Raw genomic sequence first — 19,010 nt, forward strand, 5'->3', positions numbered from 1 at the left:
GATCATTAAGAATACAGTACATGTACACAGAACCAAAGGCCTTACACAAACGCAGGCTTTGATATAAGCCTATTATTGATATTTGGGTAGGTCTGGAAAGTGGAGGGGACAGTTGATATTGTGTCCCCCACCCTTCAGAAAGTGGGGCGACGTGTCCCCCCCCCCCATGATCGACGCCCCTGATTCAGAGTGTATTTATTTTTGCACAGTAAGTTTCATTATCAACGTGCAATTGCAGTGAATTAGATAAACATGATTGTATATCAAATAATAGGTTATGCCTATTTTTTTTCCTACAGTACTAAATCAGCAGTAAAAATGTTGAGTGGAAAATTAAAGAAGAGTTACTATCACTCAACAACCAATGTTCCTCTAGCATCTGTTACAACTAGAGATATGTTGAACACTGTTGTAAAGAAGACACCAGACAAAGTAGCATTTATATTTCCAGTAGAAAAGATACACCTCACATTTGCTGAATTACAAAACCAAGTCACTGCCTTGGGAACTGGGCTTCTTTGCTTTGGGTTGAAACGAGGAGATACTCTGGGTATTTTTTCGTCCAGTGCACCTGAATACATATTGGTACAGTTTGCTGCTGCACTGATAGGAGTGGTATTAGCACGATTTCACATCGGCTTGCCAAATAATATGCTGAAAAATGCTATAATTAAGAGTGAGTGTGTTGCTCTGGTAGTTGGTGCCAAAAATGACGAGGTGTACAAGCAGTTGGAGGAAATTGTTCCAGATTTGAAAGCATCAGATTTTAAAATATTGCAAAATAATGGCAAATCAAAACTTCAATCAATAATTACCAACGTGGCGGCGTCTCAAGACAAATGGAAGTCTATTGATGATATCATGGATATAGGCAGAACAAACCCCGAAAAGGGTAAACGGCTACTAGAGGAAACCAGCAAAATGCTGGAGTTTGGTGACCTGTATACCATTTTCTACACATCTGGTAGTACTGGGCCATTGAAAGGCACTCTCCATACTAATGTCACAAATCAAAACATGTACATGGTATTCGCAGACAGATATGGATGGACGAATAACGACATTCTTCTGTCGGCGTGTCATTCATTATCTCATATCGCTTCAGAAATGTCTCACATTGCTCCACTCATACTGGGAATGACATCAGTCATACTTTCCCCTGGTACAAACATAGAAGATAATGTTGCAGTTATACAAGATGAACGTTGTACCGCACTATTTTCTACCTATCCTGGTCTTTATAAAATGCTACATTATGGCAACATTGATCAATATGATTGTTCATCTCTTCGCTACATTCTGACTGGTGCAAGCACAATTCCACCAGACTTTATTCGGAAAGTCAGTACAATATTCCAAGCTAAAGTACTGAATGCATATGGCTCATCTGAAGCCGGATTAGTCAGTGGGAGAGATATCATAGCGAGTGAAAATGAGGTTATTGATAAAGTTGGGCGCCCAATTGGTCACACTGAAGTTAAGATAGTGAATCAAAATGGTGGTATAGTGCCAATCAATACACTTGGTGAGCTACTCGTCCGCAGTAATTTTCTATTTCGTTCTTATATTAATGATGAAGTCAAGACAAGGCAGGTTAAAAGCGTAGATGGATGGTATAAATCAGGTGACACAGCTAAGATAAATTGTAATGGTTATATTACTATTGTTGGAAGGCGCCAAGATATCATCATAAAAGGAGGACAAACAATGTACTATTCTAGCTTAGTGGAGTCTTTATTGAGTCATCCAAACGTTATAGCAGCTTACATAGTGCCGGTGCCAGATGAAGAATTACAAGAAGACTTCTGCGCATGTGTCTCATTGATTGGCAATATTTCACTGTCTGCAGACGAGTTGAAGACCTACTACAGTAGTAACATTGGAATGTCGGATTATATTCCAAAATATGTGATCATTTTTAATGATTTTCCGAAAACATTAGTTGGTAAAATAGATCAGAAGACGCTGTGTCTCGAAGCGTTTCGTAAGTTAGGTTTGGATGAAGACTGGCTTATGCATGGAAGACAAGCATAAGTATGTGCTCACTCTAGTTTACGATCCCTAAACAGAGAAATTGTTAAGTAGAAACAATTATAATATTTTAATTTAGTTTTGAGAAAGAGATATTTCATTAAATTGTCTGTTAATTATTATATTAGAATATTCCCTGGACCTGAATAGTTCGGTAGATACACTTCGCAATTATCATGTGCTATTTTATCATTACTGAATCGCTGTGAAAAAAACACTTGGTAATTAATATTTAACATTAAATTAATTAACATTGTTGACATTGTTAATTAACATTTGGCTGAAAATGTGGCTAGAAAATTGAAAAATGTGTCGATTTCATGTGATTAAAGACATATTTGCATATAAGTAACCCATCAGGCATGTAACTCTGAATTACCAGGCAAGGCAATCACCAGTAGCTGATTTGTGAATGTATATATTGTCGTGATTTTAATCGAACATATTCTGCTGAATGCTTGGTGTTTAAATTTTGGGGGAGTTTTTGTATCAGGTGAAAAGTGTTTTTGGGAAAGTCAGTAAAGTTGGCCTGAAAACTAATAAAGCAAATTGCAAGTCAAAACATTAAAAAGATAATTTTAAAGCCGAAAATGTTCGTTTAAAGTTTGTAAAATATTGCTGACAAGTTGTAAAAGTTAGCTGAAGGAGAGTTGTTGCCTAGAAGTCAAAAGTATGTTAACAAATCGAAAAATCGTACTTCAAAATTAGCCCCTTTTCTTTCATTTCATTTTCCAATTCTTCAACTGTTTTTTATCTTGGGGGAAACTTCAGTGATATTTTCACTGCTGAGTGATCCTGGACTTATTACAACGTTATTAACACTGTTGAAGATCAGCAAACAACCCAGTATGCTGTGTATAATAAGAGGTCTGCCAATGCCGTGAAATTTTTTACGCCTAGATTGAGTAATCGCCAACAATCCAATTTATGTTATCTATCAGCTTGTTCATGGTTTTCCTGATTCCTTTCAAATTATATCAATGTAATTTATATGCTTTTTCTTATTTTGCTTTCACCACAATGAGAAAACCATTGGTCTAATACTGGGACAATGTTGGGTATATACTTTATACAAATTGACATTTTTCTTGTTGGATATACTGTCTTTATTTTGTGTTAACTCGTTTAATAGTATATTAACACTTGTGTTCTTATAAGTTACTATTCAAATAAAGTTATGAACACAATACTATTGTAATGCCAAGTCGATGTGTCTTAGAAATGTAATTGCAATAACACTACAAGTACATTGACCTTGTCTAATCAAATGTCTACCACATCACCTTTGATATGTTGCACGTAAAATGTCTGGCCAACGCGTTTTTGTGAATGGCACTGCACTATAAACCATCATTTCACATTCAACTTAAATGAATTCCATTCCCATTGACATCATCGGGTCATTGACATCATTTGCTGCTTTAATTTTTATTTTTTTGTTTTAATTCAGCTTCCTTAAAGTATGAATGAAATCGTTCCCCAGTTGCCATTACCAATTTATATTTGACCCATTCTGGTATTCTTTCAAATAACCATCCCTAAAATGAATATCAAAGGATTCATATGAAAAAGGTATATGATAAATGTTCTCAATATTTGTTCTCTATGTGCAATGTAATGCATATTTAGCTAGATAATAATATGTAGTCGTTCTCCAAACATAACTATGATTGTATAATTTAAAAAAAATATTCGCATAGAAGCGTAATACGTTGCAACTACAGGTGTTATTCACCAACTTTAACGAAATAATCTTGAACAATCTAGAAATTGTGACAATGAATTTAATCAAACGAGAATTTATAGAAGCGAGCGGCTGCAACAAATGATAGAGATAGTAAATACTGGTGACTTTACCTGTATTGAGTGAGCAAGGTAGCCATTGGTTCTGTGTTCTAAACCAACTGTCTGCAGGGCACTTTTAGTATAGTCTGTTGGCGTAGGTATCATTAGATTAGCATTACTTATACCACTCAGCTTAGTGGTTACAAAAAACGGCATTACCGACTGCAAGATAGAAGATAAAAAAAGGGTTTTGTATATGTATATTATTGCATATGCTTAATTATACATCCAAGACATGACAATATTATACCAATGATAACAATAATCATGTATGCAAATTTATGCAATGCCTCTAACTCAGGCGCGGAATTATGTTAGAGGTTCTAGAAACAGGAACGATATTCAACGATATAATGCAGAAATGTCAAATAACTAGACGTTACACTAACCTGCACTATTATGCCCGTCGAAGCATATTCTTTGTGTAGACCCAGTGAAAAAAATCCATAAACGCCTGCAATATTTCAAAGCACGTGTTACGATTTTACTATACCAAGATATATGTGAATTAAATGTTTGCATTCGGTCAAACCTTAAGAAAAATGTAAATGTCGATTACGGTGTGTAGAACGTTGTTATTTGAATTCAGGTGACAATATTCACAAAGTACTAGTATTATAAAGAAGGTATTATATGCATACATTGATTTATTGAATGGATCAAAAACCTGCATTCATGAACAACATAAAACAAATTATTCTGTACAGTTTAGAACGATACCTTAGTTGATGAATATATTAGGAGTAATGGCAAGGGATTTAATCCCGCAGCTGAAGATATGTTGATAATCACACCTTTACGCCTGTGAAGTTAATTCCAGAAATTGTGATTATTTTCCGCATAATAAAGTGATTTATACTTATAACATGAATTTTACTAAATAACAGAGAATCGTAGTATGCAGTGTAAATCAAGAACTATTTTTTTTTTGAAATAATGCCTATATCAAATTTATGTGATTCAACATGAATAAGTTTTAAATACATACCGTTTCACCATTTGTGGTAACACTATTTTTGTCATCTGAAATATATATACACTAATATTCATAATAGTAGGTTGGCATGTCTGCCAGTTGTGAAAATCTATAATGATCAGGTAGCTTTCCTATCAACCGTGATTGTTATGTTTATGTAACATACGATAAGTCCGTTATTCTGTCGCTTGGGTATTTATTTACGTGGCACGTGGTTTATAATAGAGTTGGGAGTACAGGAATACATTGCAAAAGGATAATCATTTTTCGGATCCTACACATGGTTTCACACACAACTGGGTATTTATATCACATATTGCCAAGAAAGAAAATACGACAAAATATTGAAAAGTTTGTATGTCATCGTACCTACCATAGTACAGGCTAATATATTGACATTAAGTATATCTGGTATAAACTGTTGGGAAAACAGAAAAGCCAAATATTTGTGTGATGTGCCAGTCACGATGGTCATGAACCTATGAGTCTGGTAAGCATAAAAACGGAAATTTATCGGTAGTAGCATACTCATGATGAAAAAGACATATAATTTATTAAGTTGGCAATAAAATTTTCCTTCCAGTCAAAATATAAAGATACAGTCTAAAAAAATAACATGAGGCTATTTTTCCAGAAAATGATAGTTATATTTTAGTGAATGGTGATCGATTTGTCTGAATTAAGCACTTTTATCATTGATTGAAAAAATGACACTATATCTTAAAGCGAGGGAGTAGTCACCTGCGCATGCGTCAGATGGCCATAGCGTGTCAATGTTTACAAACAAGCGTCTACCCATGAGACTTTGCGTTTTTAGCGTGTGTTGGTAACATCACTTGGTCCTGAATTATTTGATAAACCCTGGCAACAAAAGCTATTTTGCTTTAAAATAGTCTTCTATAGTATTATATTATACCAGTATTTACCCCGGCCGCTGAGGGTAGACAAATCTGTATATCGACTGCGGCTAGGTCAATATTTTTAACATTATACTGAATAAAACAAGAATTTTGTTAAACGCTGCACTGCAAAATGCCTTGTTTCCTAATGACAAAATTCATAAGTTTCACCATTCACAAGTGTTGTTTTTTTCGTCAAAACGCTAATGGTAAGTGTGCTTTTTTTATCATTTATTAATTGTTACAATTATAATTTCTGTAGGTAAAAACTTGCCATGGGCAACCGTTATGTTGAGAAGAAAATGCTACATTTTTTGACCTGTTCAAAAATTAAAGGTGATTCTCAAGGGAAATGCCGACAAACATTAACGGAATTGTTAGATTTATCATAACGTATGCGCAAGCGCAGAAGCCTTAAATAACTTCTTTGATCGACGAGAATATAAATATATATCGACCGCCAAATGAGCGAATCTGATAGGGCTATGCAGGTACAATAGTATATTACTAATATATATCATTCCAAAATATCAATGATGTAGTATAAAAGAACAGTATGTACGTACCTTGTTTGGTGAGTTTGTGAAGTATTCAGGATTACTATGGTTTGTTCCAACATTGTTGACCAAAACGCCAATGTCAAGATTATTTAACAGCTCGGCTATATGTTTATATATTTCTGGTCCACCAGTGAAATCTACTTGCAGCACTTTGGTTGTAACGTTATACCTGGACTCTAGAATATAAAATCAAACAAACAAACAAACAAATAAATAAATAAATAAATAAATAAATAAATAAATAAATAAATAAATAAATAAATAAATAAATAAATAAATAAATAAATAAATAAATAAATAAATAAATAAACACAAAAAAATGAATAAAAATCTTTTTTACACAAAATACAAGCTCGTGCTCTGACGACAGAATTGCAGTTCAGTTAAAATATAAATATAAACAACAGGCTTTTTTTCTTACCTATTTCCTGGGCAACATTTTCCAACTTGGCCAAAGTTCGGCTGAGTAAAACGATATTAAGACCTTTCTCTGCAAGCTGCAAATGTGAAACATAAAATGATAACAGTCCATATACGTGTTGATCTCAGTTCCAGCCTCAACCTTTTTTATGATGCCAACTATTTACCATCAAAATTGAGATCTGTTTTTGATAATTTTGCAATGTATATGAAGAAGGTCGGCAAGAGGTATTTTCGTAAGCTGTAATCAATTGTTTTTATTTTCGTAATAATGTTATTTAAATATATAAAAAACTTAAATTCGTAGAGATGGGCAAGGTGTAAAATGTAATCAGCTATTTTATTCGTCCGTAATTTGTACAGAGCTATTATTTTTTGAAAGCGTATGAAGCATTTTTCAAATTGAATGTCGTAATTCGTACGCAATTTCCAATTTTGATTCTTCAACTCAAATTATCGAAAACATTATAAAAATGTAAAATATAATTTATAAAAATGTAAAATGCGTTATCCATGTGTTAAATGTAAAAAAAATGTAAAAACGTAAAATGCTGTTTTTATTTCTTGTAACCTGTACCAGCTACCCACTTGCCCCCCCCCCCCCCCCCCATAAAGCATGAACCTTCAACGGACTGTACTGATACTAGGACCCACCTGCTCTGCGTAAGCTTTTCCTATTCCATCAGTGGCACCAGTGACAACTGAAAGTAATCACATACACTTATCAAACGGCGTGTGACAAAATGGTGTTAATATGTACGTAGTCCAGTGTTGAAGTCGTACTTGGAATTGAACAGTTGAATACCTGTAGCCAAGGTGTGCCACGTCAGTAAGATGACTAAAACCGCCTGCACAAACTCAATAACCGGATTAACTGGTGGTTCGGGTGGATGACGGAGATACTTAAAACAAAATCGTTAAACGTCAAGGAAACTGCAATGTTGTGTCCTGTGGTGAAATGTTCAATGTACTCCAGAAGCAAAACGTGTTTTAAATACTGTCACGCATTCAACACATATGTACTACAATGCAAGGCAAGCAAATATAGTGTTATGGTAACGAATCATCTTTAGAAACTCAACTAGAAAAAGATTCCGGTAGAACGTATTGCATATATTATTTTGTATTCCTTCTTTTAGATTTAAGCTTAGATTTTTTCAGTTAACAGTGATGTAATTTGTTTTTGTTTTAAATTTATCCATAAAGTGTGTATTCGTCTTTTTGTTAATTAAATTCATTTTCAAATTCACTGAAAAATAATAACTGTATTACTTAAAGCGGGGGTCGTCAACTGCGCATGCGTCAGATGGCTATAGCGTGTAATTGTTCACAAACAAACGTTTTTAGCGTGTATTGTTCGTCGCTGGAGACTCAATTCTCGCGCGTGCGCAGGTGACAACCCTCCCGCTTTAATTATTTTTCAAACCTACCACCCTTCCAAACTTTGATATAGACAAAGAATAACAATTTATCTATGGATTTAGGAATTGTGTTTTAACAAGATCACAATCCATCGTTGTTAAAAAGTTTTTGTTGAATTGTTTTCACATTTCACACTAATTTTGCATTATTGTATTAATTTGATTTTTTCATCTTCAAACAAAAAATCAAACTATAACTTTCATCCTTCGAATTTTGGTATTTTCATATTTTTACAAATTCTGTTATCTAAAATTTTAACATCTTCTAATACATATTATATTAAAAAAAATATCCCAAATATTAATGCTCCGGACAAATATTACAATTCATTTACTACTGAATCATCGACTACACATATGAAATATGCGAAAATGCGTAAAATGCGTTGAAAAAGCGTAAATGTTAATATTTCGAATAAAGACCATCATATTCTCTTCGAAATTAACCCAGTAACAAATTCATTTCTGCTGGGATTTCTTGTATAAATTCTTTTACTGTGTACATTTGTGAACAGTTTCCCGCAAAAGTTATGAAAAAAATCATTTGAAAATGTTAGTTTTAACTTAACAACTAACTACTCAGGTCCACAACCCAACTGTAGGGGTAGACCAATAATTTATATTACTGCCCGAATATGGGCGTTTCTGCTCGAGCGCAGGTGATCTCCTTGCGCGAAGGAACTAACGCCCGTATTCGGGCTGTAATGTTGTAACAGTTATTACATACCTTTAATAACATAAAGAATACAGGGCTTATATCTTAATGTTTAAAGGTAATTCTAATTGGTAAAAAGGTACATCGCGTTAATCAATAAGTTTGGCATAGATGATGGATATGTTTACGCATCCTGTTTACTGGCTCCCTTGACAATATGCAGACGATACTGGCTGCAGCAGACGATACTGGCTGCAGCAGACGATAATGGCTGCAGCAGACGATAATGGCTGCAGCAGACGAAATGGATATTATGCAGTGGTTGCGGTCGATATGACAGGGCCAACTTGATGAAATTCTTGAACCAGCACCAGAAAATGAAGTACCAGACGAAGTGGACGGTTTTATAAAAGCACACCAGATGCTTTAAGTACCGTTAAAACCACCGAGCGTGATGTCCGTCGCTGTACCGAGTGGCTAACTCAGAATACCGGAGAATTGCCGTGCCTCAAAGACATACCATCGGTCGAGGTGAATGAGCTTCTGGGCAATTTGTTCATCAGCATAAAGAAGAAGGACGAGGACGAATATGCCAACATGAAGTGTAGTTTGGAGCGCTATCTTTGCGAGTTATCGATTGTTTGAATTTCATTTTTGGTTATAACAAGCTCATGTATCCGATGTGAGTTGTTTTTACATTTATTGTTGTAAAAATAGATTTGTGTGCGGTTGCAAACTTGTATTAAAATATTTAATATTAACATCACCATGATTGTCCTTTTTATTTTCATTTTTAAATTTTCTCCAAGCAAACGAAAGTAATTCCGGGAATGTCTTTGATCATTGGACCTCTCTGTTGCTATTGACGACGGTCCATGGATCAAAAATCCCTGGATGTTCCTGTTCTAAAGTGTGTGTTTGATTGGCGGGCGGATGAAAGCACGTAAATAAAAACTCCAGCGGAGATCAATATTCGATTGTTTTTATGATACATGTAATTATAGAAAATGGCACTCGTACGCTTCACCAGTGTTGGCTAAGACTGGGGCGTTTCACAATTACGCTGATTACTGTAAAATGACTAATTTTCACTGGGTTTAAATTTCACCGATTTACCATTTCAGGCATATTCAGTGGGTTTTAAATTCACGATTTTATCATTTAGATAATGTGTTCTATTCTAAATTTTACATATTCACTGGGTTTTAATTTATCGCATTTTCCAGTCAGCGAAATAAGCTAAATTAAAACCCAGTGAATAATTACCCCCTTTACAGTATAATTAACCGAAATGTAGGAGCCTCCATCTGAACCTCGGAGTGAAAAAGTTAACTGTATCCCAGTTCTTGCAAAGGTCCGTTTAAAATTTAATCCAGGTAGTAAATATATGCGTTCAAAACTTAAGCATTGCGCAATTATTCTGTAACTTGTGTGGTCCGCGAGCAATGAGGAACGGCCTTTGACATAGCTGCAGTTCTGTAGCTCGCTTGGTTTCGCTGTCCGTTATTTTGTTCGTCGTGGTGTTAACGCGAAACCCAGTTCTCTAGTTCGCTTGGTTTCGCTGTCGGTTATTTTGTTTGTCGTGGTGTTAACGCGAAACCAGGGAGCTACAGAGCTGCAGCTACCTTTGACATGTCATGTGTATTTACATTGCGGGAATGGCTTGTTCATTACGATGAATATGAAATATTACTCACCAGCCCAGTTACCTAGTCCTCGCAGATCTGTAGACAGGCCAAGAGTCCCGGTCAAAACGTATGTTTTAACACCTCGCAGTACAGATAACACCAACTGTAACGAATACCAACAAACAACTACAGCGCCGACAGCTGCAAACACAGGATGGTCCAGCTGATCCAAAACTGCTGCAATGGCTGCCATGTTTAACAACGATGTGATCTGAGGTCAACGTTCACCTTTGTGTGTCAGCGGCAAGCCGTTGATTGTCGCTATTCATCCTTTACAGTGGCAAAATTTTCCGTCTTATAACAGGGAGCTCAGGAACTATGATCAACTGTATGCAGTCTCTATGAGGTGGGGGGTATCGGCTGGTATCTAGTGTAAGAAATAGACAAGGGATGAAGGCTCCAGCGAGCTCATATTTTTTAAACTGGAAAAAACAGACGAACAGAATGAAAAATAAAATCTATAAAAAATACCAGGTTGAAGAATATTAGTTGCTATTTCAAATTTCGCCAAAGCCTTACCTATATTTTACTTATCTGCAGAATAAATCAAGAAAACTACACAAATTGACTCTATTTCTGAATAATTAACGGTTGGCCCGAACGTACGGCACAGTTCAACCCTGACCCTGGCACAGTTGGAGGCGTGGCCTGTTCTAAATTTGTTAACAACCAATTATAAGACAGTTTTGTGATTGGTTCTTCGCCTCCAAGTGTGCCATGCGTTCGGGTTCGGTATTTTTTTAGATTTTATTCTTCATTCTTTTTGACTGTTTTTTTCGAGTTTAAAAAATGTGAGCTGGCTGGAGCCTTCATTCCTTGTCTATGGTATCATTGTGGTTTTGTGCTGCAGTTATTTCGTTCTAATATTTGTTCGTCGGAATACTGTTTTGTCCCGATACTGTTTTTTTCACAATGTTGCTTCTTCAAAAGTTGTTGTCACTTCGTTCTAGTAACACTAATAAAATATGTGTAATTTAAAGTATACCGTAAAACCATTTTATTTCACTCCGACATTTAATTTCATTATTTTAATGTTTTAATATAATTGTTTTTTAAGTTCGCGAACTTGGCAGGGAAACATCGAGTTATATTGTTATTTTACATGTTCACGTGGATTAAATTTGGCGTAATTTGCTCATCAGCAAAAATAGCGGATAATTAATGCATGTACACACAGTACATTTCAAATCGAAAGCTCTGCCCTCAAACAGGTTTCAAACACGTTCTCTCCTCATGGTGGTCAGCTGTGAAATAAAAGACACAGAAAGCGTGAGCCTGTTTATTATATGGAATCACTAGTCCTTGTTTAAACGTAAATCATTTGAAATCACGAGGAATGCATAATTGCAATAGTGAATCACTCAGAACCACACTGGTGTTCGGATGTCCGTTCATCTGCCTAAAGAGCGACGATCGGTCATTACCAAGTTTACTTGGAGTACACCACAGTTCACCATTAAATCAATATATGGAAGCTCGTTGCGTGCTTGTTAACTTACATCATAACACCGGGAATCAGTAGATATTTTATTTATTTATTTGTCAGTATGGTTTGATTGTTAATGATTTATTGATATTTTTTTATTTTAAAAGATTCACTTTTAATTACCATATTCTTCTCAAAAGAATCCCGTCTATGTAGTTGATCGGCTTTAATACTATGGTGGAGCAATTAATGTAACATAATATCACAATCAGTGAGTCGAGACAGATACATATTTCGTACTTTTTAAATCGCGGGGAGTTATATATATATATAACCCTCGAATTACCACAAAAATTCCGGATAATTAGAGCCAGATATATTTTATTTATACTTTAAATATACTTTAAATTATTTGATCGTAATATGTTATTGTGCTATTTTGACAAAAATTTTTCAATTTATTTTACTCGAGAGAAACATTCTTTTTAAATTGTCAGGTTAAATTGCCGTGCGTAACATAAAAATTGCTGTGATAATTTGCCTTCGATGAACTGAGACGAAACAATACCTGCGACGAAATGACTGTCCGTTATGACAGTATAATTTTAAGACATTGGATTGATAAAGCATGATGATGAGGATGTATTTTACCTTTTTTACTGTTTTTGTCAGCACACATTGTAAATAAATGTGGGTCAAAGAACTTTGGTCTGTACTCCCAACCCTGTATCTGGTAATGTAATCTGACATCTTTACGGAGATAAGTGTACGTATCAGCAAAATACGTTTTGAAAAATAAACTGCATAAGTTGACAACGCGCTTAGTAACAGTTACCAATAGAACACCTAACTAAAATGTTGCCCATTCAATTAATTCTACGCTATGCAGAAAATCGCGTTTTCACAGCCGTTGGTGCCTGTACTTTAGTTTGGTTTACACTGAAGTTAGTATTGTCGGTTTGGCGTGGTTTTAAATCTTATGTGTTATCAAGACCGCTGGGATTATCTACGAACCTCAAAAAGTTAGGTGCATGGGCAGGTATGTGAAATTAGCCTATATGGGAACAACCTGGGGGAGAAATCACTGCAAAACTGGTCCAGAATTGTTGGTAACATGTGACAACAATTTTGAACATTTATTTTGAAAACTAACTCGGTAAATGCAATTTATAGCGGCCACGAATCACGCTCCTGGGTTAAAGGTCACGTTTAATGTTAGATTGTCCTTTGTGCATTTCAAACATGAAATGAATGAACAACCTCAGAATCGGTGACATCGACAAAAAGTCATGAAATATCATCGTTGAACGATAAACATTGAAATGTTTATTAGCGTATGTTTAATTTGTTAGTTGGTTCAACGACGTTGTCTTTACTTGGTTATTCGTTGTACATTACCTGTGCATGCCATTCTATTTGAATGGTTATTTAGGACTACGATTACCAAATATTATCTTCTACCATCGGCTCGATGTCCACAATATGATTTATATGAACACTCGGAGATTATAGTCTAACCTACCCACATGACACCAAGGCCTAACTGGCTGTATGTCACACACATCAGTTCCATCTCACAAAGGCGCCCTTTCTTTTCTCAGTCGTCACTGGTTCCACTGATGGAATAGGGAAGGCATATGCAAAAGAAGTAAGTGTCTGTTGTTCTGTGTGCTTGTTTATTTCGTGTTGTTTTTTTCGAATTAACTTTCATTGTATTTTAAAATACAAGACATGAAGCTATTTTTACATTATTGTTCGAGAGAATTTGTTCCAAGGATAATCGTAAACCTGCTTTCCCATTCTCACTAAAAAATGCCTCGGGAAGTCAGAATCTTGTTTTCGCATTCAAATTATCATCATTATTGTCTTGTGATTTCCAGTAGTATTAATGTGTCAGTACGCACGGTCAGCACACAGGACCGTCACGCGAAATCCGTAACCGTAGCGTGTTCTTCATATTGTAGAAATCGTTTTAAATCCGTGTACTATATTGTATTTGTTATATTGAATCGTTTGTGCAATATATATTGTATATCTCCTGGTTACAGTTAGCAGCCAAAGGTATTAACGTTGTCCTAATCAGCAGAAGTTTGGAAAAACTGAAAAAAGTTGCGCATGAAATAGGTAAGAATTTATTGTGCATGTTTTCTGGAACCACGTGTTATATTTTCGAGACCTCTCTACCCATCTGCTGTCCACTAAAAGTTCCCTTTCAGTGCGGAAACCAGGCTGAACAAATTTATACATATATCCTGTGATGCTCTGAAGTGTGAGGTGTGATTTTAACATTAATTACATTCAGGTGCATTTGAAATACTAACCACTGAATTTGCCTTTGCTAAGAATCTGAGTACGGGGTACAGACCAAAGTGGTAGATGTGGATTTTACGGGTGGACCTGAAATATATCCAAGAATATCAAAGTCATTGCAAGGACTCGAAATTGGTACATTGGTTAATAACGTTGGAATGGGGTATAGTTTTCCTAAATTCTTTCTGGAAATTCCTAAAGCTGAAGAGGTGATTTTTTGCAATTACTATAATATTATTTTTAAAATTTCCGGAATTTTTTTTCGCGGATAGATTTTATATCCCAATAAAGTCCGAGTAGGAGGTTTTTATCCAACTTAAAACCCACCGCCCAAATCATTCAGATATATATTTTACGGAATTTTTCATACTATTGAAGACCTTCAGTGATGATGGGAGTGAGGACCATTCCATTAATTTTATATGGAATATGCTATACAAGTCCTGATATCATATAACGTTGAACACAAGTTCCGGACGATTTATAAGTGAACAAAAACATATAAGTCCAACTACATTTATGGAATAAAACTCCTAATACAATTTATGAAAACAAATGCACTTGGGAAAACGAATCAAACTCGAAAACGGGACATATAGCGAATAGTTCCGCAATGTAGCATTCGTCAATAGTAAATTGTGTTTAATAAGAGTTTGTCTTCAACAGGCATCTCCCAATGAGGCTTTACTCATATATTGTTTATAGACAACCAAAATCAACCAGAATGTTTTCATTTAATATGTTCCGTAATTGATCATAGTTGTCGACATGTTTTTATTTATTTTAGTTTCTGCCGAACATGTTGAATGTGAATATTCTGTCATGCATGATGGTAAGTTTTGATCACTATTTGATATCTGAATACAAAGTTTACAACTGTTCGTATTTATTTACTTATTGGGCAGTTTCATTACTGGTGGCGGTTACTCAAATATTTGTAATTGCATAATCAGTTATACTAAAACGTTTTGTTTTTATTTTAGATGACAAAAATCTCCCTACCCAACATGTTAGAAAGGTGTGTGCGATTTAATACGACGCAAAATAGTGGTTAATATATTGCTGCGTGCATTGTGTTATATCTCATAACATATATTGTATTACATTACAATATATACATCGAGTCACATTACATCATACCGCAACACATCACCGTGATCCTCACACCGCACCATATCAAAACATCATCCCACGGTACTGTATCACAGCCACCCAAACCACATCATTCTACTGACCCGCATCATACCTTGTTCTCACACCCCCATCAAATATAGAATCGTACCACTCACCGCTTCATCCTAGAATATCACATATCAGATTTTATAATATATACACGTTGTTTGTTTTTAGAGGGAAGGGCGCTGTTATAAACATATCTTCCTGTTCTGGTATGCAACCAGCGCCACTTATCAATATATACGCCGCCACCAAGGTATGTGATAATGCACCTATATATGAGTATTTATGCTGGTGATATAGCTATACTAGTGTGACCACCCCATCCCGCTCTCCCTTCTAACCATTGTTTAGTGAATATTATCGCGTTTTCGATGAGAGTTATGTGTTTTGTTTTACTGGACAGGCGTATTTATCGATACATCACGTAATTGGACTTCACCTATAATTAGCCGTATATAGTCATTGCAGCTTTGTTATGTTTCATATGCCTTCTCATTAACTTAAATGTATTTTGAATTTCTCTGTTATATTTCGTCTAGGTATTTATGGATTTTTTTTCAAGGGGATTGCAGGTTGAATACGGATCTAAGGGTATTATTATTCAAGTAAGTATGCCCTTTGTACTAAATATAGCCAGTTATCAAGTAGTTGCCTAGGGTGATATCATATTTCTTAGAATAATTCCACAGGGTTGTTATCATCCGATTTTATACGTGAGAAATGGGACAATTTTATGCCTGCTATTATTTATTCACAGTCGGTGTTGCCGTTCTTTGTTACAACCAAGTTAAGTAGAATCAGAAACACGAGTTTGTTCGTTCTAAATCCAACCCAATATGTGAGAAGTGCGTTAGCTACAGTTGGGTTAGAGCAGAGGACTAATGGATGTATGAGCCATTCCATCGAAGTAAGTTTTCTTATTTGACCAGTCCTGGCACTTGTCCAGGTCCATGACTTCATCTGCGGAAAACTGAAAGTGGTATAGTCCTTAACCACTATTACAAGACATTTCTAATCATTCCGAGATGGGGTTAAATTAAAATGCACATAAATAGTTTACTGAACTAGAGTCAACCACAAATCTTCCGGGTTTCCTGGGAAGAAATTGTGGGTGTCAAGATGTCTTTTTGGTTATCTTTTCTCTCCCACGGTTCTTTGTGAGACAGTACCCGCCATTGTAAAATAGTGCATCGCAAATTCCCATGGGCCAAGGTATTTATATGATTTGAAGCAATCCATCGATTTGGCTGACGTATAACTAATTAACCTGGTTGTTTTGTAAGGAGTTTGAAAAGACAATTTAATCTGTCATCGATTTTGATAATAATGATGTGTCGTTTATTCTAGGGATGGGCAGTAGAGAAAACTCCGGAGTGGCTGAAAAACAAAGCACGGATGCACATTTCCAATAATGTACGCAAATATTATCTCAAGAAATATGCAAACAAAAATAAGAAATAGTGTGAACTTGTATACAGAACACACATAGACGGGAGTATATGGTGATGGTGGTTGTGAATCATCATTATTATATATTAGTTCTGGGAAATGGGGGGTATTGATAGAATATACATTTTGTCGGATAATTCAATTTATAATAAATGTTGATCATATGTAACTATGGCATACTTAAAAATAGCTGTTATTTTGTTGGAAGTAAGCTGCTATAACAACCTACGCATCTCCTGAAAGCTTAATTATAAGTGAATGCGGTAGTACATACGCCATACCAATGATTTTTTCACTATCCCGACTGTGAAAACTTTTCAACACTTCAAGTCATGCGAATGACCAGTGAATTGCAAGAGAAGACAAATCATGATATATCAATGACAATCTCTCGAAACTCTGCTTGTTACGTTTGTTACATGAGACACAGATCGTTGAATTTGACCATGAGTAAAGTTCATCGACATTTTTCTGTTTTATTTGAGTTCTGAGAAAAGTACACTTCCATATAACTCTGCCATATGTCCATTTAACTTTTGACTTTATTTTAGGCTGCACGGTTGAAAAAATATTGGTACCGAACTACTTTTTAATAATAAATATATCAAACATCCATAAAAATAGCGATTGTTTGCCGCTGGTTTCTATGGAAAAACATCTCGTCATATCTAAAAAAAAAAGTATGATGCAACAATCATGGTTGTCCCGAATTATTGAGAAATTTTGAAGAATACAAAAATATTTGTTTTCCAATTGTCCAAATCACCCTTATATTAACAAATTTAACGTAAACATTTTACTTAAGAAAATGTACATGCTATAATGTAATATATAAATTATGTCTAAGAAAGAGTGAATGTTTACTTAAGCTTCCTCTAATTAGTCTGCAAATTGTATCATTACCTTTAAATTAGCCTTATGTACGATTTTGCATTATTTGTACTTATAGTTCCAAGCAGTTTATATGGTAAGTTTGAAAATAAACATGTCTAAAAGAGGTTATTCATATCCCATTACAAAAGAATAAATATGCAAATTATTACTGTCATTTTATTCTATTTATATGTATATTTGTTAAATTCTTAACATAGTTAATGTTTCAAGTTGATTTGATACTTTCCAAATAAATATTATATGACATGAACGAGAGAATTTCCTATCTCCACTCACGTGTTATGAATAGCTAATTAGTATGCAAATATTATACATTTGAATGTGTGATATATTTATATATTATATTGGATTGTTAATATAAAGGAATAAACTTCATTTAAAAGTGTACTATTCAAACTGGCCGGAAAACTGTGAGATCGTATATCTGTGAATACCACGACCCTTAATAATATACCTAGCGGCTACCTTATTCCCACCCTAAAAATTTTACTGCCATCAGTGTGATATCGCCCAAGGGTAGTACTGTCACATAAAACAGTCAAAGCTTTGCTAGTAAACGGGTTAAACGAACTCATTTTCTAGGTCAGTTTTGGAATAGGCTCCTGTACTAAAATGATATAACCACAATGATGTAACGTTCTTCAGTTTGCCCTAGCGCACAGTAAACATATGGTGAGGGGGGGGGGCAAGGGTTATTTTCGTTCAACGTAATTGCAATATTTTTTTGTTCGTACAACGTAAATAGAAAAAATAAATTCCGTAATTCTGTGATCACAGGCTAGACGTACAACGTAATCAATCAAATATTTTTTTCGTACACTGTAAAATGTGTCATTTTTTTCGGTACGTACAAGAATTTACATCCAAATAAAAACATCGTAAAAAAAATCCAGGGAAATTACATTTCAGAAACTGTAAAACGACTAGATGACACAATTCACTACAAAATTGAATGTCCAAGACGTAAAAAGTCCTCTAACCGAATGAAGAGCATTACGAGGGTAATATGCGCATGCGTCTCTACACACGGCGCAGTAATGGCGGAGCATTTGAGTCGGAGAGCTCTTTGAACCATTCAATGTACCATTTTTTAACATTGTAAACTGTAAAAACGTCTTTTTTTCCTTGTAAATTGTAAGAAAAGCCCTTTTTATTTCCCGTAAAACCGTACCAGCTACCCCCTTACCTCCCCTCTATGGTAATTCAGTGGTAAGTATGGTAGTATGTGAATCACAGACTGAACTTTGGTCTGCCCTT

At 35.0% G+C, this 19,010-nt stretch overlaps 2 protein-coding genes and 1 pseudogene across 3 annotated transcripts; 2 read left to right on the forward strand and 1 right to left on the reverse strand.

The window, feature by feature from the left end:
- The first annotated feature begins 318 nt into the window (after positions 1 to 318).
- Positions 319 to 2,034, forward strand: LOC100368062 (medium-chain acyl-CoA ligase ACSF2, mitochondrial-like). The gene has a single exon (XM_002731093.2). The coding sequence runs from the start codon at positions 319 to 321 to the stop codon at positions 2,032 to 2,034; it is 1,716 nt and encodes a 571-aa protein (XP_002731139.2).
- Positions 2,035 to 3,236: 1,202 nt separating this feature from the next.
- Positions 3,237 to 11,100, reverse strand: LOC100371561 (very-long-chain 3-oxoacyl-CoA reductase-B-like; annotated as a pseudogene). Its single transcript, XR_014929929.1, has 11 exons — positions 11,015 to 11,100; positions 10,505 to 10,862; positions 7,386 to 7,432; positions 6,733 to 6,808; positions 6,318 to 6,487; positions 5,226 to 5,270; positions 4,865 to 4,899; positions 4,597 to 4,678; positions 4,266 to 4,330; positions 3,889 to 4,038; positions 3,237 to 3,569 (listed from the first exon to the last, which is right to left on the reverse strand). The product of XR_014929929.1 is annotated as a very-long-chain 3-oxoacyl-CoA reductase-B-like (transcript).
- Positions 11,101 to 12,776: 1,676 nt separating this feature from the next.
- Positions 12,777 to 16,871, forward strand: LOC102803489 (very-long-chain 3-oxoacyl-CoA reductase-B-like). Its single transcript, XM_085501899.1, has 10 exons — positions 12,777 to 12,960; positions 13,523 to 13,569; positions 13,970 to 14,045; positions 14,265 to 14,440; positions 15,019 to 15,063; positions 15,215 to 15,249; positions 15,582 to 15,663; positions 15,950 to 16,015; positions 16,168 to 16,317; positions 16,758 to 16,871. Exons 1-10 carry the CDS (start codon positions 12,777 to 12,779, stop codon positions 16,869 to 16,871), a joined length of 975 nt encoding a protein of 324 aa, XP_085358025.1.
- The last annotated feature ends 2,139 nt before the right edge of the window (positions 16,872 to 19,010 follow it).

The sequence above is a fragment of the Saccoglossus kowalevskii genome, chromosome 7 (genome assembly GCF_978046115.1).
Source record: "Saccoglossus kowalevskii chromosome 7, keSacKowa6.1, whole genome shotgun sequence".
In the NCBI taxonomy this organism is placed as follows: Eukaryota; Metazoa; Hemichordata; class Enteropneusta; family Harrimaniidae; genus Saccoglossus; species Saccoglossus kowalevskii.

Bases quoted from the DNA above. Each gene is read 5' to 3' on its own strand.
- LOC100368062 (XM_002731093.2), top strand. From the start codon at position 319: ATGTTGAGTGGAAAATTAAAGAAGAGTTACTATCACTCAACAACCAAT.
- LOC102803489 (XM_085501899.1), top strand. From the start codon at position 12,777: ATGTTGCCCATTCAATTAATTCTACGCTATGCAGAAAATCGCGTTTTC. The intron at 15,250-15,581 runs GTGTGTGCGATT...GTTTGTTTTTAG, and splicing joins CTACCCAACATGTTAGAAAG to AGGGAAGGGCGCTGTTATAA. The intron at 15,664-15,949 runs GTATGTGATAAT...TATTTCGTCTAG, and splicing joins ATATATACGCCGCCACCAAG to GTATTTATGGATTTTTTTTC.